The following is a 23,828-nucleotide window of genomic DNA, read 5'->3' as shown; positions in this document are numbered from 1 at the left end:
TTTCTTTCTTTCTTTCTTTCTTTTCTTTCTTTTCTTTCTTTCTTTCTTTCTTTCTTTCTTTCTTTCTCTCTTTCTTTCTTTCTTTCTCTCTCTCTCTCTTCCTTCCTTCCTTCCTTCCTTCCTTCCTTCCTTCCTTCCTTCCTTCCTTCCTTCCTTCCTTCCTTTCTTTTCTTTTCTTTTCTTTTTTTTTTTGTGTCTCGCTCTGTCGCTCAGGCTGAAGTGCAGTGCTGTGATCTGAGCTCACTGCAACCTCCACCTCCTGGGTTCAAGTGATTCTCCTGCCTCAGCCTCCTGAGTAGCTGGGACTACAGGTGCGTGCCACCACGCCCAACTAATTTTTGTGTTTTTAGTAGAGACGGAGTTTCACCATGTTGGCCAGGATGGTCTCGATCTCTTGACCTCATGATCTGCCCACCTCGGCCTCCCAAAGTCATTTTTCTGTTCAATATTCACTAAGCATTTGCTATACACAGGTGCTGTTCTAGGTGCTGAAGCTACTGTACAAGACAGGCAGGGCTCTTGCTTTTAAAGATCTTACAGGTTAATAGATGGCCACATGAATTGTTTGACCTTATCTTCATATTCTTAATCTAAAAAGCACTGAGAATGTGTTAGCTTCTCCAGCCCCTCTTCTCATTCTCCCATCGAAGACATCACCTGCTTATTGATATTTAGCCCTCTCTGTGCTCGGCTTATGCCACAGACTGTCATGGTCAAAGGTTGTGAAAAGGGGTAGAAGAGACAGATTCTTAAGTGATTAGAATTTGCCCGTATGTGTGTTAGTCCCTTGTTATAATTTTCTTTTTGAAAATATTGGTTTGCATAAAACGGTATCAGAATGGGAAGGGATTTTAGGGAACATCTGGTCACAGAGTGCCTTTTTCCTAAGTAAGGAAGAATCTGAGAGCTAGAGAGGAGGTAGCAGGTACAGAGCTGGAAGTAAAAGCCATTCTAACCTTTGCATCAGTGTTTCTACTGTGCCACCTGTCATGTACTAAGATCAGGAAGATACTTTCACCATCCCAGGGGCTCTACTGCCTTTCTTTCCCTTCTTCCATTGTCTTCTTCCCAGCATTTGTACCTTCTTTAAGGAAAACCATGGGCTACAGGCCACACAGATTTAAAAGCTCAATTGTCTTCTCCCAAAGGAATAATTTTCTGGAAAACTAAACTAAATGACAGAGAGAGGGAGGGAAATTTTTATATTGTTAGAGCATTAAAGAAAACCCACAAAACTCTTCTTGATTCCTTTGAGCTCTGGGCATGTGAAATGCTGCTGCTTCCCCTCCCTCCTCCTCATTTTACAGAATAAATTTGTGGTAATTAAGTATAAACTGTAAATAATGGAAAGACCATCCTTTGGTGGTTTTACATCCACTCCTGGTATCATAAAGAAGCTAGGCTGTAGCATGAAATAATCCTGGGTTGCAATCCTGGATTCGATCTGCCACTTAATGCTCTGAGATCCTGGGTAAGACACTTAACCTTCCCTAAATTTCATTCTCTTTTGTAAAATAGAGAAATACCAATGTCCTAAAGCTGTGTAGGGGATTAATAAAAGACCGTACAGCAGTACTTGAGTGCAGTAGATGTTCTGTAAAGGGCAGTTATTAATAAAGAAAATGATAGTAACAATTTGTCTAGAATTAGACAAGTTAGAATAGACATCAGACATGTGCATAGGTACACTTTGTGCTCCTGAAATGTGTATATGCCTCTTGAAGTCCCACAGCAACTTCTGTAAGAAAAAAGGCCCTTTCTGATCTCAAAGTTTTATTTGAAAGAAAAACATGAGGCTCATTTAGAAAAGGTGGAGGACTTTTGCAGAGCTACCCAGTTTGTGGTGGTATATCTGGGACTAGAGTTCAGGTCCTCTCTCTGGCCCGCTTCTATAAATCAGTGGTTTCTCTAAGGCATAGATCTCCTAGCTACACACTGAACACTCACACAAAGTGGAAGAAATAAAGGCCACAGTTAGTTACAGTTCGTAATTTGTTACCAAATAATTATGAAAAAATTTAGATGGTAACTGTTCTTTAGATTTAGAGTTGTGAAAAAGGTACTAAGAACTTGTAACAGGAATGTGTGGTATTCCTCAAGTGTGTGGGAGTATAAAACATGCTAAAATTTCCATTTTATACCATGCCACCTCCTGTATTTGATTTAAAAATTGTACCTCCTAAAAGATCAAAGAGAAATCGGAATCCATGTGGCCTAGATTGAAATTAGGAGACTAGCACAACAAATCTCTCAGGCTTGAATGCCTTGGGTCACTCTCCCCACTTGTTAATGGGCTGGCCCAACCTTTTTCTATTCAGCAGAATGGTCTCCCCAATAGCTCTCCTTAGCTCCACGCACGAAGAAGATCAGCTGATGAACAGTACTGCTGTTGGTTTTCTTCCAACCCTCTCTCCCTTTCTTATAAAGGACTATTTAAAGCACAAATCCTGATCTCAGAGTTGGATCCATTTTTAGATGCTAAAATAAAGAAAATTAGGGGTTCTTGGACAGGGTATGTTTCTATCATGTTCACCAAATTGCAAGGGTGTTGCACCAAATTGCAAGGGTGTTGCAGCTCTTGTACAGGAATACCTTGGCTATATTTAATCACAGGAAAACTTCCCAGGGAGACTCAGGTTAGCTTCTTTTGTACAATGATAGTACACAAAAGGTTTCACTTGGAGTAACAAACAAAATTATTCCTTCCAGGCACTTTCACTGAGCCCATATCTGAGATGCAAATACCATTGCCCTTCTAGTCCAAGTTACAGATTTTGCATTAGAGATTCTTATAATTTCCTGTATCAATCACTTCCTCCCCAGTTCCTCTCTTCTTTCTTTGAGAACCTGTCCACAGACTCTGTAGTGTCAGTTCCTACAGTCCCTGCTAAGTGAGCATGTCAGCCTCCTCCTCGACCTGAAACAATTATATTAGAAGTCATTACTCAAATTCAGCCAATCAGCTTCTCTCTCCTGGGATAAGAATTGGGCCTTCTGAGATGCTGCTGAGTGTCTGTTGAGCATTTAAAGAGAAAAGTCGAGTCAGCAATGGGGACATTGTGTTTGGTTCTTGTGCCAAGAATCCAGAAATAATTGGTTTAGGAAATAGAAATAGAGGGATAGAAAGAGAATACAGAATAATGACCACATATAGAGAGAAGCAGAGATCAGAAACCAATTCATTTGAGAGAAACTGAGAGTGAAGCCTCAGTTTTGCTTTCTATTGCTGTTTTCAGGATTGTGTGGACATTCATTGCATTCTCTATCCTTTCATTCCATTACATGCTCTGTACCTTGGTGAATACAACCCTCCCATTTTTCCTTTGTTTGTGTGTGTATATGTATATATGTGTAATTGGAAGGGATTTTTTTTTCTTTTCAACCAAGGTATCTCAAGACAGATTTGCATCACGATCTCACTTGTGACGATCAGTAACATTTTCAAGATGGCAGCTTGGGTTTTAGAGTAGAGCCCATGGTCCTGGCACTAGAACCAATTAGTAGATATCCTATGTTTTAGTGTCTTAGCATCACACTCATTGATTTGTCTGTCGCTGATGCTTCAACACGTGTATGTGCTTTTGCTCTGTTTGCATTCTTTGCATCAGCCTAAAATAGATTCTATAATTGATATCCCTCCCAGAGGAGTGTGACTTTCCATCTGGGATGGATTTTCAAAAATTCTTACTGGGAGCCCATAGAGTTGGAAGGACTCCAAGATTCTTCATCACACCATTGGTCAGGCTCTCTGGTTTCCTTCTCTGAAAGGTGTGAACATGACCTTTCCATTGGCCACCAAGGTTGCCATATTCAGCTACTTGCAACTGAGACACAAAGGGCTTTGAGGGAGAACAGCCCACAGAATTCTATTTGAGGAATGCCAAATGGTTCTCTAGGGCCCAGCTGGTACTGCTATCTCTTGCACAGTGCCTGAAATGTGCACAGCTATTTTTGGTGAGTTATAATATTATTGCTCCCAACGACGTCTAATATTAAAGCAAAATTAGCAATGCCCTTGGGGAAGGCAGAAAACTCTCGAATCTGCTTAGTTGTGTGATTCATGAAAATCAAAACCTTCATGCTTCGGTTTCCTCATCTATGAGATGGTGATAATAATAATGCCTATCTCACAAGGTTGTTATGGGTATTAAATGCGTTTCTATTTGGAGCTCCCTAGAACAGTGCCTGGCTCATAGTATGAGCCCTGTGTTTGTCAAAAAAAAAAAAAAAAAAAAAAAGGAAATCTTTTCTGTCACTCAACTTGAAACAGCTCAAAGCAAGAAGTCTTTGAAAACTGGACATATAACAAATTTCCTTTAATTCCTTTTTCTTCTTTTGTCAGATAAGTGAGTTTGAATGTTTTTGTGAAACACTCTTGCCTCCTGTTAAAATGGTGAGAGGATAAAGTCTGAGACTTTCCTTTACATGATCTGTAAGCTCTTGGATTTAGAGTGTCTGAGGTTTGGAAGTAGGGAGGGCCAGGGAGTTGGGTTCTGGTGGATCTGGAAAACCACAGGACGAGGCAACACTTCACCAGAGCAAGGCTGAAGGTTTCACTCTGGAAAGGATTTTTTTCTTTTTCTTTTTTTTTTTGAGATGGAGTTTCACTCTTGTTGCCCAGGCTGGAGTGCAATGGTGCAATCTTGGCTCACTGCAACTTCCGCCTCCCAGGTTCAAGTGATTCTCCTGCCTCAGCCTCTCGAGTAGCTGGGATTACAGGCATGTGCCACAACACCCGGCTAATTTTGTATTTTTAGCAGAGATGGGGTTTCTCCATGTTGGTCAGGCTGGTCTCAAACTCCTGACCTCAGGTGATCTGCCTGCCTCGGCCTCCCAAAGTGCTGGGATTACAGGTGTGAGCCACTGTGCCTGGCGGATTTTCTTAACATAGATTATGAGGCATAGAATGTTAGGCTAGGAAGAAAATGAGAGGTGAGGGAGGGACTTGGGAATTTATAATAATTTTACAATGAATAACAGTCTTTTTTCTGGTAAAAGATTTATTTCTTCCTTCAGCAAGATGTCAGTATCAGTTTGTCTGGGCTTCTGCTCCAAACTGGCCTCCCTCAGGACCTAGGCTGAAGGAGCAGCCTCCACGGGGCATTTGCCAGTTATCACAGCCCAGAGAAGCAGGGCAGTGAATTGAGCCCAGGTTCTCAAAGCCTTCACCTGGAAGTGGCACATTTCACTTCAGCTCAAATGTCACTGGCCAAAGGATGGACACACTCAACTGTAAGGAAACAGATAAGTAAAGTCCTACCATGCATTTGACAGGATTGTAGAAGAGCTCCAATAGACCACATGTGACTCCTTCCTCTTTGCCTCTCTCTGGCAACAGCCTGCAGTAGAAGTGCAATACATGTTAGGTGACTGCCTGCCTGATTGTGGAGCTTAGCAAGTGACTGGAACAAAATGGAATCAAAGCCGGAAAACTATGTCTCCTCTTTCTCCTCCCCTTTTGGCACCTCTTTGCTTCTGCCAGGATTCTGACTCTGAAACTGATTATCTGAATGATCCTGGACCATCATTTAGCTATTCTAAGCCTCAGTTCCTGCAGTCGGAAAGGGGGGACATTATTACTCCTATGTAAAGATAGATAGAGTAAGACGGCATCGCTGAAATCCAGGGTTGATTAAGGCTTGTGCCTCTGACTGTTGCCCAGTGCCCGCTCTGGGGACCTTGAGTGCCCATTGCCATATGCTGAGCTACCCTACTGGGGCCTGCTGTCCTCAGGCAAGGTCCTATATGAATAAAAGTCTTTGTGAGAATCTGTCTTAAAGGTTCAGGCATTGGTTATATGTGTGTGTGTGTCTGTGTGTGTGTGTGTGTGTAATTTAAACTCAGGAATACAGGAGGTGGTCATGGGAGTCAGTGTGGATCTCTGGGATTTGACTACTTTTACATCATAATCCCAAGGAGTTGTTGGTTAAATTGTGGTCAGAGATTACAAGAATACTGGGTTTTATTTTTTTGTTAAGTCAAATTTATTTAGGTTTAATAGACAGACAGTACAATTCACTCTTTTCAGTGTGCAGTTCTATGAGTTTGACAAACGCATGCAGTCATGTAGCCACACCTCACAATCAAAATGGAGACCATTTCCAGCCCCCTTAAAATTTCCCTTGGCCAGGCTTGGTGGCTCATGCCTGTAATCCCAGCACTTTGGGAGGCCAAGGTGGGTGGATCATCTGAGGTCAGGAGTTTGAGACCAGCCTGGCCAACATGGTAAAACCCTGTCTCTACTAAAAATACAAAAAAAATTAGCCTGACTTGGTGACACATGCCTGTAATCCCAGCTACTTGGGAGGCTGAGTCAGAACAATCTCTTGAACCTGGGAGGCGGAGGTTGCAGTGAGCCGAGATCATGCCATTACACTCTAGCCTGGGTGACAAGAGCAAAACCCCGTCTCAAAAAAAAAAAACAAAAAAAAAAAAAAAGAAAAAGACTCCTTGTGCCCATTCGTGGACAGCCCCATTTCCTACCCGTATCCCTGGCATCCATAGACCAATTTCTTTGTTTTTTTGTTTTGCCTGTTATAGAATGTCAGTAAAGCTTCTCTGACCTTTGAACTCACATCAGGTGATAATCTCTTTTAGCATTCTATAGCCCTTATTTCAATTCTAATTACACTGTGTATGCAATTAATTAAAAATTGCTCAATGTCCATCTCTTCGGCTAGACTTCTGCAAGCATGTCTGAAGGAGGGAATTGTCTGCCCAATTCATTACTGTATCCTCAGCAGTCCCATCAAGTAGATGCTCAACAAATGTTTAGTGAATGAATGAGTGACTCAATGACTATAAGTAGAGTGCTCTAGGTCACCTTTGACTCAGCAAAAGCAATGTATTATTCAGTGGTATCAAATCCATCATATTGTAAAGCATACAGAGACCTTATCATTCAAACATTCCTGAAGTGTATGGGTAAATTTTTGGAGTTACATTGGATCTGAATACCAGCAATCAGAACTATCCTAGTCAATTCCAGTTGCATGATTGATATATTTAATTAATCAAAATAAGATGGAAACATTTTATTGTCTTTTGCCATTATTTTATATATCATATTTGAGACTGTTTATTTCATAATTTTTACACTCCATATATTTTGTAGCAGATCTGACATGACAGTGATGCTTAAGAGCAAGATCATGAAGTCTTCAAAATCTAGCTTATTTTCTGTGTGCTCATCAAGTTCAGAAAGGATCTCTCTGTATTTTGGCTTGGTTTCTTGTCCCTGTGAGAATAGAGAAATAAAAACCAAATTCATTGTATAGACTTTAGGTTTACAGATCATAAACAATAATGTCTTAGTCTGTTCAGTGTTGCTGTAACAGAATACCTGAGACTGGGTGATTTATAAAGAAAAAAGAAAAATTTGGCTTGCGATTCTGATGGCTGGAAAGTTCAAGATGAGGCATCTGCATCTGGTGAGGATCTCAGACGGCTTCCACTCACAGTAGAAAGTGAAGGGGAGCTGGTGTATGCACAGATCACAGAGCAAGAGAGGATGCAAGAGGAGGAGGGAAGTGCCAGGCTCTTTTGAACAACCAGCTCTCATGGTAACTAATAGAGTGAGAACTCACTCAACACCCCCACACACAAGGGAAGTCATTCATTTATTCATGAGGACTCTTGTCCCATGGCTTCAAACACCTCCCATAAGGTCTCACCTCCTATATTGGAGATCAAATTTCAACATGGAGTTTGGAGGGGACAAACATCCAAATCATAGTAAATAATAAACATGTTATTAACAATAATAACACATTAAGTTGCCAACAGTGCTACCAGTAAAACACCATGTTAAATCTTTTTATGCGTTACCTTATCTAACCATCATAGTGACCTTATTGAATATATACTACTATTATCCTCATTCTACAGCTGCAGTTATCAGAGACAGGTGATCATCAACTTGCCCCAAGCTGGGAAGGTTTTGGTATGGAGCCAGGGTTTGAAGCCTTTCTACCTCTTGAGAGCCCACACTCTTAACTGCTAAGCTATTCTGCCTTTCTTTGAACACACATACTATGTTTTTAAAATTTCAAAATATAATCTTTGTGTTAGGGAAGGTATCCACCACGGGTTCATTATTTGAGCCTTAAGATTATGCAGAAATATAGAATAAAATATGCTAAAAGAAAATATGTGCTTTGAAAGATTATTTAGCATTCAGTTTGATTAAAAATCAAATATATGTTCATAGTCTTTGTAAATCGTCAGATTGAAGGAAAACATCTTAATAGTATATAAATGGAGAGACTTTTTAGTTTCAAATCACAGCTTGTGAAATATCTTCCCCAGTGACATTAAAAATGTTAGAGTCATTTGATTCACCATTATATTGAACCATATTTGCGTTTAGTTTGACCCCAAATGCTCACCTATGTGCTAGGTGTACAAAGCCATCACAGCAATGACTAAGGCACTTTGGGAATGATGCTACATTCCTCTTATAGGCTTAGACTCATTCTGGTTTCTCACAGCTGTTTCTCCTCAAGAGGTCACCATCACCCTATCCATGAGGGCCAAGGGGCGCTCTCTATGCTCTCCCTCCAAAACAGCTGAGTGCTATTTGGAAAGGGTCAGATTCCAAGACACAGGTAGATGGCTGCCACTCTGCTAGCAGAATGGCACACTGTTTGCTCAGAGGTACGAGATAGGTATTGATCTTCTTTTTTTCCTGTATATTTTAAGAGCGCACCATTTTCTGAGGTCCAGTCCTCCTGGGGCATGACCTGTCATCTTTCTGTATCTTCCCAGTAGTGCCTTTAGGTGCTTTGTTTTATTCTATCTGACTGGCTATAAGGTGCTAAGATCCCCAAAAGCATGTTTAGCCCTATGGGAACGGCAATGTTCGCCTTAGAACTCAGGCCTTAGCCAAAAGAACCAGCTCAGTTTATCAGAGGACACAACGGGGACTGAGGAGAAAGTCCAGTTAGGAATGAAGTGGGCTCCTGAGCTTTACCACTGACTCATGTGCATGTACCTGCCCTAGGGGGTCTCATGGAGTGCGGTGGTTGGGCCAAGGCAGCATTCTGACAGACATTGCAGAGAATGCCTTGGGATGAACTGCCCCCTCAAGTCCCTGAAATATGGCTCTGCTTTCATCTTGAGCAGAGGGCAAGATTACACTGAGGCCTGGGTGTGCCTGCTGCTAGAGAGATCCAGAAATTGGCTGCACTTCTAGGGTTTAGCCTACACTGAGAGACATAAGGCTGAAGGTGTCTTTCCTAAGGGCTGTTTTTTAATTCTTTTCCCCTGGTGTTCTGACAGGGATGATGAGTTACATCAAGATGATGCATCCACTAGTTCTTCATTTTCATATGTGTTAAAAGCTTGCTGAGCATTTGCCAGGCTACCAGGTAATGAGACCCTTTTCTGTCTGGCATATGGGCCCCATTTCTTTTGGCCTTGGATGCAGGCAAATGGTATAGGATTTATTTACCCATCCTTTCCTTAGACTCCCCAAAACTTGTTATCTCTTAACAAATTCTGCCTGATATTTCTGCCTGAAAAAGTAGCTTCCCCTCCCCCCAAAAAATCAGAAAAATACATGCTTAATATAGAACATTTAGAAAAAGTAAATTTAAAAAAAGGACTGTGACTGTAACCTTTTACCCCATTACTCAAAATAGCTAACCCTTATTAACATTTCTTTCCATTCATTTATCTGTGCATTACACTATATTCTCTCTTTCTCTCTTGAGATAATCACCCACTCACAGAAAGTTGTACCCTTGACTCAGGTCCCCTCAGTGGGTGACATCTTATATAACTGTAGTGCACTGAAACCATATATTGGTGTGTATGTATGTATATGTGTGCATATATAGAGAGAATACTATCTTTTCAATATTTCAGAACAGATATAGGGACTTGGAGACTGCCTCTATGTGCTTTCTTGCTCTTCCCATCAATAAATATTGATAGTTTAAGCTGATATGAGGCCCTCGTTTCCTCTTAAACATTTTCCCTAGGCTGGTATTTTCCAAAATATGAACATATACTGCTGATAGAATGTAATGCCATTTTAGGTGATGCAAGAATAAATTGTAAACACTAAATAAAAATTGATAGTCATCTATTTTTTTCACTACTATTTTTAACTCTCATCCACTGAATTTATAACAAGAATAATGATACAGTGTCCTTATAAAAATTTACTGGAGTAGAAAGAAGCATAAAGGGAAAGTTCAAAGCAACACAGGCTATAGGCAGATGTGGGAAAAATACTAACTGTGGTATTCAACGGCTGAAGTTTGAGAAATATACCCTTAGGTGAGTAAGGTAGTAACCTTTAGGCCAGTGACTGATTATATACTGCTGACTCTTATTTCTATATTTTGAACACAGATCTCTATTCTCACCTTTGAAGTCATCTATCCTGTTGCTAAGTCTCTCCTCTTAAATGTTTCATGGACATCTTAACATTGACACATCCTAATGGAATTCAGCGTCTCCTGCCTTCCTCCACCCCACCTCAAACTTGCTTATTCTTTAGCCTTTTTCTTCTCTAGGAATGGGAACACCATCATTTCTTTCCTAAGTCAGAAATTGGGTTGTCATCATTTGCTTTCCTGTCCTTCAACTCTCACAGTCAATCAATTGTCAGATCTTGTTCATTCTACCTTCTAAACGTCTCTACTATTTGTCTGTTTCTCTCCATCTTCATCGTCATAGTCTAAGCCATTACCGTCTTTCTCTTGAATTGCCTCACCACAGTTAGTTATTCCTTTTTTTCCTATTCCACCCCCAACCCCAGTCTGTTCTCTGTACTGCAGCCGGTGTAATTTCTTAGGCCTGGACGTAGAAACCGTTCCTGGCTTCCTCTTGCTATCAGGTTATGCTTCTGTAAGATTTGGCTTCTCCTCACCTTCCCAGCCTCATCTCTAACCACTTCCCAGCTACCGTCCCATCCCTTCTCACCAACTGGCCCTCCAGATCTCTGCTTGGAATGCCATCATTCTTACTCCCCCTGGCCTAGCTACCTCCTGCTCACCCTTCAGATCTCAGCTATACCTTAGTTTTCCAGGAGTCCATCTCTGACTACCTACCCCAAGATAGTTCCTCTGTTTTACTCTCACTGAATGTTCTACTCTTTCACATCCTTTGACTATTTTTAATTACTTTTTTAGCATATTTCTTTCCCCTGCTGAGGATTGCCGTCTTCACTGCAACAACTCCAGTGCGGCTCACTGCCTGGCATAAGGTAGGTGTTCAATAAACATTTGTTAGGTGAGACAACATGACAGGGACCTGGAGGTGGAGTTATTCGCTCGTTGGGTCAGCCATGAGGTGTGGTTCTTGTTTCTTTATGCAAGTTAATTCTCTTACCTCTGTGAAATTCCCAAATTGGGTTTGCAGCAGATCTTTGACAGTAGCTTTTTCAAGTTTACCATCAGAGTCAGAAGAATTTCTGAAAATCAGAGCAGTGGTGGCAATGGCTTTTTCCAGATCTGAGCACTTCCTCAGAGCTAGGAGAGAAGAAATGTGCAACGAAGTATCCTGAGTTAGAAATAACCCTTCCCCAGACCTGCTGTTGTGTCTTCCAAGGGAAGTGTGAGGAACCTCCTAAATCTTGGCCCTTTGCCTCCTATCTGGGAGTAGGATGCAGGAGTTTCCAATCCTGCATCTTTAAACAATGGAGAACAAAAGTTCCCTTAATAGCAATTAGAATTAGTAGAGTTAGAAATGAGATTTACCAACTGCTTGCCATGTGACCTTAGAAAAGTCCCTCACCTCTGTAAGCTTTGGTTTTCTGATCTGTAATTTCATTCAACTATTCAACAAATATCGATAGAGCATCTACTATGGATGAGGCTCAGTCCTTGATATTAGGAATCACTGAATAAAATGAAGTCCTGCTCTTGTGGAATTTATATTCTGTGTCAGACACAGCATCACTTCATGTCAGTATGATAAAGGAGAATGACTTTCAGGAAAAGCTCTTTGCTATAATGATGAATAAGGGCTCTCTTTAACTCGTGGCCTAAAACAGAGTGATCTCTCAGCTGGTTTCTCTCAGGTCAGCTCCTTGATAGGGCAATGCTAATTTGTTTCTTTCCACTGCAATTGCTGTGAACACAGGGAAATGTACAAGGTACCATGAAGAAAATTCGTATGCTCTGTGTTCTTTCAGTCACCAATACATCCCCTAGTGTATAACTTACCACACTTTACTGTTATTACAGTTATTACATGTTTATCTGTCCTTTCCTCAACTAGAAAACAGTCTCCATGGGCCAGGGATCAGATCTTTTTTTCTTAAAATCACTATATTCCCAGTGACCAGTACAAATGTCTGCTACATTGTAGGTGCTAATAAATGCTGTTAAATGAATGAACGTGAAGAAAATAAAATCTCCCAGCTTTCAGCCCAGGTAATGTGCAACAATGACAGGTTCAAAGAATGATGTTCAGTCAGAATAACATGATTTTCATATTGAGTGCTTACTGAGTGCCTGGTATTTAGTAAGTACCAGCACATAGAGGGAACAAACCCAGATGTGGGGCCAGGCACAGTGTCTCATGCCTGTAATTCCGGCACTTTGGAAGGCTAAGATGGGATGATTGCTTGAGGCCAGGAGTTTGAGACCAGCCTGGTCAACACAGCAAGATCCTTGTCCCTATTTTTTTTTAATTAAAAAACCTGATGTGGTTTCTACTCTCATAGATCTTACCATCTAGCAGAGAAATCAATAATAATCAAGAGTATGTATATGTATACATATCTATTTATTTTTTGTTATTTGTCCACATACATATTTTATATATATATATTTACAACTTGTGGTGTATGAAGCAAGGAAGGTCCTGAGACAGGAAAAAAATCACAGAGTGGGTCTGGGTGGAAAACTACTTAGATGGGTGCTCTGGAAGGCCTCCATGAGTAGATTAATATTTAAGCTAAGATTACTAGCATAAGGAGGAGCCAGCCATGAAAAGGGTAAGGGTCAGGGTGAGATTAGGAATTTGCTGAATGTTCCAGGCTCGGGAAGCCAGATATGTGAAGGCTCAGGTCAGAAGAAATCTGGCATATTTGGCAGATTTCTGAAAGAAGATAGTTGTGACTAGAGTCTAGGGGCCGGAAGAATGTTTGTAGGCAAAAGCTAGATCATACAGGACTTATAGGCCATGTAAAGGAATCAGGATTTTCTTCAAAGTGGAAAGAGAAGGCATCGAAGCATTTTGAGCATCTAATTTTTCAGTTAAAGATGATGAGGAGGGACAAGAGTGAAGATAAATGGGTGAAAAGAGGGAGTGTGTGGGCCTTCTCATTTTTTATCGTATCTCTGAGCAGTGCCCAGGCTATATATTTGGTTAAATAAAGTTCACATTGCTAAGAAGTGTCAAAGAAAGTATTTGAAACCTTTGACTTCAAAGTCCATAGAAAGATCAGCCACTTAGGAGTATCTTCTTGCAAGGGCATCCCCATGGTGATTGTGGAATCCAGATATTTTTTGACCCTCTAATGAAGTTCGGGTCTGACTGCACTCTGAAATGGGAACTCCATCTGGTCTAGCTACCCAACTTCCCATTCTTTTCCTCCATCTCTTTTAAAAAACAGCATGCCTTTCCCCTGACTATAAAATAGCATATGGCCATGGTAAAAACAGAGCTAGAAAATATTAAAAATAAAAGATAATGAGGAACTCTGGTTGTTCTAATAACACTGATGCTATTTGGTGAGGCGTTTCAGTTTCCTGTTTTTATGGTTGGATTCTTTTGTTAATAAACCCAGCATGTTGCCTCTTAATTCCTTCGCTGTCTGCCTTGCAGAGTTGGGAACTAGCATGTGAAAGCATATTGTAAAGGGCTAAGTGCAACTGAAAACACAAGGGGCTGCTGTTTCTCTTTTGGCATCTTTTATTGGCTCTCTTGCCTCTGGAATGGGGGTGCAGGGAAGGACGTTAAGCCCGGCCGGGTTCTGCTGCCCTCTTTATTATTCTCTAGCTCACTGTCAGTACTTTAATAATACTGAACTGTATGTACTCCCTACATACTCTATCCACCCAACAAGCATTTATTGGCAAGTATTACCAGGCCCTGTGATAGTTCTGGGGCGTAGAGCAGTGAGCAACATCAAAAGAACAAACCCTGACATTTTGGAGCTTGTGTTCTGGTGGGCAATAATATATGACACACATTCTACGTGCCAATCACTCCTCCATGGGATGCATGCACATGATTCAACTCACTACATTCTGATGTCAGTCTGATGAGGTACGTCTTAGTATCAACCCCACTCTATCGACGAAGAAATGGAGACAGCGAGAGGCTAAGTATTATAGCTTGCCTCACAACAACTCTGGTTTCACTCCAAGATGCACACTGCCTCAAGGTGTTGTTTTTTCAGGCAGCGTATTTTGCAGGACTCTTTCCCAAACTCCCAGATGGGGCTACATGTCCTTCCTTTGTGCTTCTATAATTCTTAAACATAACCTTTTCATAATCTTCACCCTGAAACACTCTGTCTACATTATCTTCTACATCCGTGCTGCCCCCCCACCAAAAACAATTTGAATCACAATCATAATTTTAAAATTTCTGATACATAGCCACATTAAAGAAGTAAAAAGAGGCCAGGCACAGTGGCTCAAGCCTGTAATCCCAGCACTTTGGGAGGCCGAGATGGGCGGATCACGAGGTCAGGAGATCGAGACCATCCTGGCTATATGGTGAAACCCCATCTCTACTAAAAAACACAAAAAACCAGCCGGGTGAGGTGGCGGGTGCCTGTAGTCCCAGCTACTTGGGAGGCTGAGACAGGAGAATGGTGTAAACCCGGGAGGTGGAGCTTGCCGTGAACTGAGATCCAGCCACTGCACTCTAGCCTGGGCGACAGAGCGAGACTTAGTCTCAAAAAAAAAAAAAAAAAAAGTAAAAAGAAACAGGTAAAAGTTAAATTTAATAATCTATTTTATGGAAGCCAGTATATTAAAATTTTGTTTCAGCATGTTACCAATATAAACAAATTATTGGGATATTTTACATTTATTTTTCCTACTAAGTCTCCTAAGTCTTAACACATCTCAATTCAAATTAACCAAATTTCAAGTGCTCATTATCTACATGTAGCTGGTGGCTGCTATATTGTATAGCACATTGGACTGTGTATTCTTTGCAGACAGTTACTGCCTCTTGTTTATCTTTGCATTCATTCCCAGGCCCTGGCGTGCTGTAGGCCTCACTATACATGTGTTAAACTGGGCTGATTTGAACTTCAGAATAATTCTCTGCCTCTTGCTCTTCACCTGCTCTGGAACGTGGAACACTCAATCTCCTAATTCCTTCACTGTCAATTCAAATTGAATGGTGTCATGGAAATACCAGTCTCAATACAGCAGGATGAAAGAATCTCCTCATTTTAGAACTTGTCGATATCTGTTATTTTTGTGAATAATGTGAAGACCTACAGGAGAGAAGTTGTTTGCTCAAGCTCACATAGGTAGTACATATCAGAACCAAAAACTAGGTCCCTGGTGTCTACTCTTTAGACCAGTAATTTTCCCAGTACTTCTCAAATTTTCCCACAGCAAAAATACCCTGGGTGTTAGATGCAAATATGTACTCACCCTGCATTCCTAAGCCTCATGAGATCAGGGGCATAGGCCCAAGTAGCAAGCAGAGAAAATGTGGGTTTGTATTGACTTCTATGTCATGACCTATCCATGTCTGATTTCAATGAATAACATCTAGAATTATTTCCCTCTAAATAAACTACATTCTGGGGAGATGAGTCATGTGTATCCTGTGATTTTTTAAGGCATAGGAATAAATGGGGTTCAGTGGTCCGATTTAAGGAGTCTGGTGCTAGGAATGTTGTGTATGTGGGCAGGGGTGGGTGTGCAGTGGGGTTGACAGAGTTACAATCTCAACCTCCCAGAAGGAGAAGTTATGTTAGACATGTGATGGGACAATTCTCGAAAGTGCCTGAAATTGTGTAAATTATTGAAACATAAATCACGAGTCTGCTGTGTTGTAATAGTATAGAAATAGTTCCATAAAGATGGAGATATATTTAAAGAAAACTACAGAGTCTCTTTTGGAGAGTTTGGCTAGTCATCTAGGAGGGAAAAACCTGCAATATAGTAACGTCCAACTGTGCTTGTTACTCTGTAAACATGTGAAGCCTTATATTTTTGAATAAAATAATGTTCCAAGTATACGAGCATTTTTTCTTATGTTGTTATTTCCATGGCAATGTTGCTAGTCCTAAAGTTATTTTACCTATGAAATTGAATTCCAGGGCAAATATTTACACTTTGAGAGGTGGCCACACTGTTTCCACTCAGTCAACAGAGGCAATTGGGGGCTGATTGCATCCTGAGTTCCACTCAACATTCATGAGTCAGATACTCATGGCCCTGCTCTAGACATTCTGAGCATGCTGCCCTTGGAGATGCAACTGGATATTGTAGGGAGAACACTGAATTAGGAACCAGGGGATCCATGGTCTCACTTCAGCTCTGTCTTTAATGAGTTATATAAGTTTAGGCAAGTTAATTCCTACTCCTGGACCTCAGTTCCCAGATCTTTAAAAAGAACATCATGAATGTTTGATGATTTATTCAAAAGTTCCCTTACATCTCTGGAATTCTCTGATGTCCTATTTTTTTTTAACACTTGGCATGCCATCTTGGTAGAGGAGAAAAATGTACGTCTCAGTCATCTGTGCCTTACCTTTCACTGAAGCCAGTTGTTTGGATATTGAAATGCTGCCAACAAAATGAAAGAAATATAATGATTCTGGGAGTTGGGGTATTGATATCAGCGTTAAAGCAGAGCAATATAACAATTTAAAAATTATTTATTTTGGTAAATATTCTCTGAGATTTTAGTGGAGCAGTCATCTGTCTTCCAAAATCCTTTTTCTCCTTGCCACATAGTAAAGAAATGCCTGCACATAGCTGGCCAGCTAGCCCACATATTTCAGTTTTCCTTGTAGTTTTGCAGCTACATGACTGAGTTCCTCCAGATGGAAATGGAGCAGAAAAGAAGTGAACACCTTCTGTGTAAGCTCCTCCATGCTCTATCCCATTCAAGCTGACTAAGGGGGAAATTATCAGGAAGACTTTAGAAGCCACGTTCTGATCAGCGTGTGTCTCACGTGATTGCATGGAGTAAAACTGCCACAGACCTGGAACTCCCACTCTGGACTGTCACATGACAAAGAAAAAAGAACTTCACGTTCTGTAAAATGCTCAGACTTTGAAGTTTCTTTGTTCCAGCAGCTTAGCCTTCCTGACTAAGAATCTGGGTATTATGCTGAGGTGTGGAATGTATGAGTGACTGATAGAGACATTCCTACCCTCTTGGGGCTTAGTCTAGAAAGGAAGACAGTTTACTAGGCAGGTAACTCGATAAAAAGTGATGGCGAGCACGTAGAGAGGGCAAAGAGGTACTAACCTAGTCTACAGTCAGGGTAATGGCATTCTGCCTGAGCCTAATGAATCAGTAGTGAAGAAGGAGGAAGAGTGTTCCATGCAGAGGGAACTTGTGTTGAGGCCTGATGGGGCAGAAATCACAATATGATTGAAGAACTAGAGGAGGTATAGTGTGGGTAGAACCTAGAGAAAGAAGGAGATAGTGATCAAAGGCCAGGCAGGGCCAGGGCATATTGAGCCTTGGAGGTCTTATGAAGGATGCCAGTTATTATCCTAAGGGCAATAGGAATCACGTGATCAGATTTGCATTCTAGGAAATTATTTCATGATTATATCAGAAGTAGACTGAAAAGGGGCCAAACTGGAGGCAGGAAGTTGTATTTTGCTCCCTTATCAACAGCAAATCAAAGTTTGCTTGATTTTTCAACCCCTAATGACTGGAGTGTTTTTTGAGAAAGCCAATAAGAATAGAATTTGGTAATATCTCAGATAACTCCTTAAAAGGAACTTTTGGGTTCAGGATCTGGTTTTGGCATTAACTAGTTGAGGGAACTTTGTCTTTGGGGGTCCTCATTTTTTTCACTTGTAATATTATAAAGCTGGACCTGTGTTATCTTGAACCCTTCATGGTCTTCTTGGTGAGTGCCTCCTGCTCTTCTACAACCTCTGCACCATTATTATTTCCTTTATAAAATGAAGGACGTTTCACTTTGCACAATGTGCACTTGGAACATGGCATGTATTACTTTCTATTGCCATGATTGAGAAGCAAGCACTAAGCAGTCCATCTCCGTATCTCCTTCCTCTGGCCTTGCAGAGTACCTAGCACTTGCTAGGTGTCCACAAAAGGTTTTGGGAACTGAAGCCAGTCTCCTAAATGAAATTATATGAGAAAGAACATTTTTCATTTATTAGACCTAACTTTACACATTTGAATAATATAAAACAATTCTCTCTGTTGTGGATTATTTCAGAGAATATGCTACACAGGTAAGTCATTACCAATTTTGATTTACAAATGTTTCTCAAGGGCAATCAAAGACATTTGCGTTAATTGCACCATCTTTTCACCTTGCAGTCAAGGCTGCAAGTTTGTTGTCTTTGTTTTTCCAAGTCAATTTAAAGCTGGATTAGGGTAGGTAATAGTCACCAAACTGGCAATAACTTGGCTTTTAAAGCAGTTGACATAAACTCTTTGGAAATATATCCACAAGCTTAAATGAAACTCAATAAAAGACAGCCAAGTGTCACTGACCTTTTGGGCATTTTCCGAGGTGCTCAGGTGGATGTTGGGGCTGCACAAGGATTGGGATCCCCTTCTAAGTGGAGAGCTTTGTGCTAGGTACTGTGCATACAGCCACCCATTCTCTTGTCTTCTGTTTTGTGTCAGTCCTTCCTAAGCAACAGCCACTTGCCCACTGTTACTATTGTCATTCACTCCATGACAACTATATGATTGCGTATCTAGAAGAACTTTCCCACAGCGTCATTGCATGTAGACATCAAATCATTCAATAAACATTTTCATGCCTACTGCGAGCCAGGCACTGTACAAGCTGCTGGGGAAACAACAGTGAGCAAAATCAGATGTAGACCCTGGTCTCAGGGAGTTTAGTGGGAATGACTGATATTAATCAAGTAATTGCACAAAAAGTCACACCTGTGAATAATACTATGCAAGGCAGATGCCATGAGATTGATATCAGTCAGGGAGTCAGTGGGGCATCCCTGGAGAAGTGATGCTTGATGATGAGTAGGCGTTAACTAGGCGCAACTAGGTGCAAGGATAAGGGATCCATATTGTAGACAGAAGGAATAGCCTGCGCTGAGCCTTGGGGCAGGAGGGAATGTGGTGATCAGAAGGGACTGAAAGAAGGCCAGCATGACTAAACCAAAGAGATTGGGGGTGTGTGTCTCAAGCTGAGGCTGAAGAGCAGACTTGGTGGCCAGGCCATGTAAGAACTTGTAGGTCACTGTAGGAATTTTTTTTTTTTTTTTTACTGTGTGTCAAAAGAATAGGAAGCCATTTGTGTATTTTAAGCAAGGAGGTTAATGAAGTTAAATTTACATTTTTGAGAGATCACCCCAACTTCAATGTGAATAATGGTTTAGAGAGGTGGACAGGATAAACATAGGAAGGCTGATGGGAGGCTATTTCACTTCTGGTAACTTAGAGCCCTTTCTGTAAAAATGAGAGGATGTATCAGCTCAGCCAAATGAGTCCAGTTCAGGAAAGACATGTCAAACAATTGCTTAAGCCACTGGTGAGCTGATGGGTGAGAGGAGCTAGAATTCTCAAGGGAAGCTAAGAATAATCACTACTCAGACTATGATAGGCTCCAGGGCCTCTGCTGTCTTATTGCTGCTTCACTTCACTGGTCACTGCTCCACCATCAAATGACCATGCGTGTCACTCTCCCATTGCCTGCTTCTCTTTATGAGTTTCCTTTTTTCTCTTCCCTCTACCTCTTCATTAATTTTCTTATCATTTTTAATTCAAATTTGGGATGCAGGGGAGAGTTTGATTGGTCTTACTAATTACTGTTGCCCATGCTGGTCAGAGTTTTAGTGCCAGTTCACCCCGTAGGTTGTCAGTTACCCCATGCAATTATCTTCTGTGGGTCACGTGATGACCCTGAGCCAGTCTCACTGCTCAAGTGAAACCCTAGAGATGGCTTCCTCAGAACGGGGAGTCTGGGCAAGTTTCCCAAAATCTGGATTTTCAACAAACACTTCAGGTGATTCTTATGTGGGCTGTGTTGCAGAGTTGTTGGCAGTGGTTAAAAACAGACTTTGGAGTGGCAAGAGCTGGGTTAGAATTCTGACTCTGACACTTCCTAGTTGTGTTGCCTGGAATAAGATCCTTAAAGCTGCTAAGCTGGCTTTCTCATCTGCAAAATACTTTCCCACTGGAATTTTTGTGAGGGCTAAATGAGTATGTGTTTTGGGGCACTCAGCACAGTGAGGAGCAATCAATAAAATAACAGCCGTAGAGAAGATGATATTACATATGACAGTATCAGAGACATTCACAGAAGGATGTGCAATAAGCAAGGTCAGGAAACTATACAGAGGTGCTGCAGCATCCAGAGATTAGTAATAGTGGGAAGCTGTTACCACCCTTAGTTCTGAGGGGCAAGGAAAGAAAATATTATAGTGTCTAGTGAGAGCTGAATTATTGGAGCAGATCCACTTGACAGCTGTGATTGAAGGGAGGCAGCTACTCTTAGAAATGTAAGCAAAGCAGGGAGGGAGGGCGAAGAAACATCCTATGCTCTGAGCTCCATCCTGTGCCTCCAATTGACTAAGCCAAGCAGGAAACTGGCAGTGAGGGAGCCCGGGAGATGGGGTCTATAGGAATCAGCCTCTGGGGGCATAGAGAAGGGCAGAGAATGGAATGGGAGGGAGAGTTGAACAAATGGGCAAGAAACAGCATGATGATACTAATGATGATGATAATGATGACAGAAGCAAAATACTGGGAATCTGAGATTTTCTTATTATCATCTTATTGTCAGGATTAAATTAAAACTGATATTCTCAGAGAGACACAGCAATTTTTACAGACATTTCAAGTGAAAGTGCACCTTTTTTTCTACATCAGAATCTCATCTCACAAAACATTCAGGCTGCTTACACACAGTATCAAACTATCTGGGCAAAACGTTGTTTTAAAAATCCCTCAGTCAACCTGGCCCTTTGGCAGTGTGAGGGCAGGGCTCGAGTGTACTGAGTAGAAATCCATGTGGGGAAAGGAAATGTATTGATGACAGCAGGGGTTTGACAAGCAACTCCATGTGGATTTACTGACAAGCACACAAGACCACCGACCTGAAGGTCGCAGCAGTGGGGCTCTCGTCTGTGGGCTGGGCAGGCTGCAGGCAGCGGAAGATTAGCACAGTATTAACAGTGCTTGAAATTTGGTAAACCATTGGAGTGAGAAAAAAATGCCATCACAGAGAAAAGTGTTTTTTTTTAACCGGGTTCACTCTTTACACTTGAGTCTGCCAACTTGCTTCCTATTCAGCAAAAATTAAACATCAGGTAATAGGAGAGAGAGTCTAAAAGACTTGCCTTTGAAAGTTTGACTTATGCTTTTTTTTTCTCTCCCCTGGTGCTAAGTTATTTATTGAGGGTTCTGGAAACTCAGTAACTTCATGAATTGTGTTTCAGGGAGTGTTAGAACCACTGGAATGAATGGAAAAATTTTCATGTGTATGGGAATTTTCCTGGCAGAAAGGACTACTAGATTCTCCTAGTGGCCTATAACAACTGAAGGGTCATTGTTGGAAGTGAATGCCCACAGGCTGGTCATGAGGTTGCCTTTCTGAAAAAAACTGCCCCCTGCCCAAGCCTCACTCACAGAGAAATAGTGTGTGGACCCTTAGTTTCATGGTCAGTTAATATGTTAAAATATATTATTGTTATATTAATATAATATTTATATAATATTGTTTAACAATGCATAATTGTTAAAATTTATGCATTGAGTAACTGGTATTGTGTGAGGTGTTTGATAAATATTCTTTTTATTTTCAATAACTGTTAGAAATAGGAATTGTCATCGTTTGCAAATGATGAAAATGAAGTGCAGAGAAGTTAAATTCCTTGTCCAAAATCCTCTGGCTAATTAATGGATAAGCCTCAATTCAAATCTAAGGCTGTGTGGTGTTTCAAACCTGATGCTATTTATTTTACAATCATTTCACCTCTTCCTGCACTCTGATCATGAAAATTAAAACCACAGTTCTTGTTTCCTAAGCTGACAAATCATAACTCTCTATAGGTCTCATGAGAACTCACCAGAATTTTTCTAGTTCAAATCAGCCTCTTCTCCCTCTAAATATCCTCAAAGCATGTTTTACTTTTATTTAGCATCTCTTATCATTGCTTTATGTTTATAATTACTTATTATTTGCCTTATCTCCTCACTAGGTTGAGAAAATTATTAATAATAATAATAATAGTAATAAACAGCATTGATTTAAAATCTAAGCACTGGACATTGTTTCACATGTATCCTCTCATTAAATTCTTAGGACGCTCTTTTGGTGGGCACTATTGTGATTGTTTGCATTGTGCAGATGCCTTATACAGATTAGGAGACCTGGACTTGCCCAAGAGTACATAGCTAATAAGACTTGGGGTTCAAGTACAAATCTTTCTGAGTCCAAGAATCAACCTGTAAGTCACTATCTTCTCATCAACGATCATGGCTTAATCGTTTTTGTGTCTTCTGTTCATGGTCTAGCATCATGAAATGTTTATGTAATTGGACACTTGTTGAATACAGCGTGACCTAGAATCTAGAGTGTGACAGCCACTGGGGAAGTTGCACTTGTGTCTGGGGTCGGGACATATTAATATATAGTGTCCCTGCTCCCTCCCTGCTTTCAGAGGAACCTGAGAAAGAAATGGAATCCCCAAGGAAAGGGTGTCATGCCCACTAAAGGAAGAGATGCCAAGGGTGAGGGGTGTGTTTTGCTCATAGTAGACCTTCAAAAAATATTCATTTGAGGATACCACAGTTTATGCATCCATTCTCCTGCTGATAAATATTAGGTTTATTTTCAGTTTTGAATCATTATGAATAAAGCTTCTATGGACATTTTTCTACATGGATTTTTGTGTATCTAATCACTCATTTCTTTTGCATATAGACATGGACTTGCTGGGTCACAGGGTAGATTCTGTTTAATTTTCTCAGAAACTGACAAAGTTTTCTAAAGGAGTGTTCCATTTTACACTTCCACCAGTAATGCAGTGATATATAAGAGTTCCAGTTATTCACATCTTCACCAACACTTGGCATTGCCAGTCCTTTTAAACTCAATTCATTCTGACATTACAGTGTGGTTTTAATTCACATTTCCTTAATAGTGAACGGTATTGAGTATCTTGTTATATGCTTACCGGCTGTGTGGTTATCTTTTTTGGAACACTACTCAGCAATAAGAAAGAACAAAATACAAGTACACACCACAGCATGAATAAACTGTGAAACCATTATTCTGAGCAAAGAAGCCAGGCACAAAACAGAGTATTTATGTTGTATGATTCTATTTAAATAAAGTTTAAGAAAAGAAAACTAATCTATAACGGTAAAAGTTAAAACAGTGGTTACCTCTGGAAGGAAAATTAATTGTGAAGTAGCACAAGAGGACTTTCTGGGATAACGAAAATGTTTTATATTTTGACCTGGGAGGTAGTCACATGGGTTTATCCATACATAAACAAAATTTACTTCAATAAAGTTTATTAAAACTTTTGCCGTGTGAGTTCATATAAGAATGAAGTTTAGAAGGCTAGGACCACCCCAGATTGAAGCCACTACCAAGGGAGGTATTGAGTATCTTTCCCTGCCAATGCCACTGTGGTTCCCCAGGCAAGGGGAAAGTACAGCTCTGCTCACCACCCGCTAGTCATCTGGTCTTG

The 23,828-nt window shown here is 40.7% G+C and overlaps 1 protein-coding gene across 1 annotated transcript; it reads right to left on the bottom strand.

The window, feature by feature from the left end:
- Positions 1 to 7,078: 7,078 nt before the first annotated feature.
- On the bottom strand, positions 7,079 to 18,758 carry SNTN (sentan, cilia apical structure protein). Its single transcript, XM_017875027.1, is given in 4 exon segments — positions 7,079 to 7,237; positions 11,341 to 11,480; positions 16,690 to 16,724; positions 18,649 to 18,758. Coding segments are annotated over 4 exon segments (444 nt in total).
- Positions 18,759 to 23,828: the final 5,070 nt, after the last annotated feature.

The sequence above is a fragment of the Rhinopithecus bieti genome, unplaced genomic scaffold (genome assembly GCF_001698545.2).
Source record: "Rhinopithecus bieti isolate Rb0 unplaced genomic scaffold, ASM169854v2 scaffold_8601, whole genome shotgun sequence".
NCBI classification, from domain to species: Eukaryota; Metazoa; Chordata; class Mammalia; order Primates; family Cercopithecidae; genus Rhinopithecus; species Rhinopithecus bieti.
Note: the sequence above shows the minus strand (reverse complement) of the source record. Positions and strands in the feature narration are given on the sequence as shown.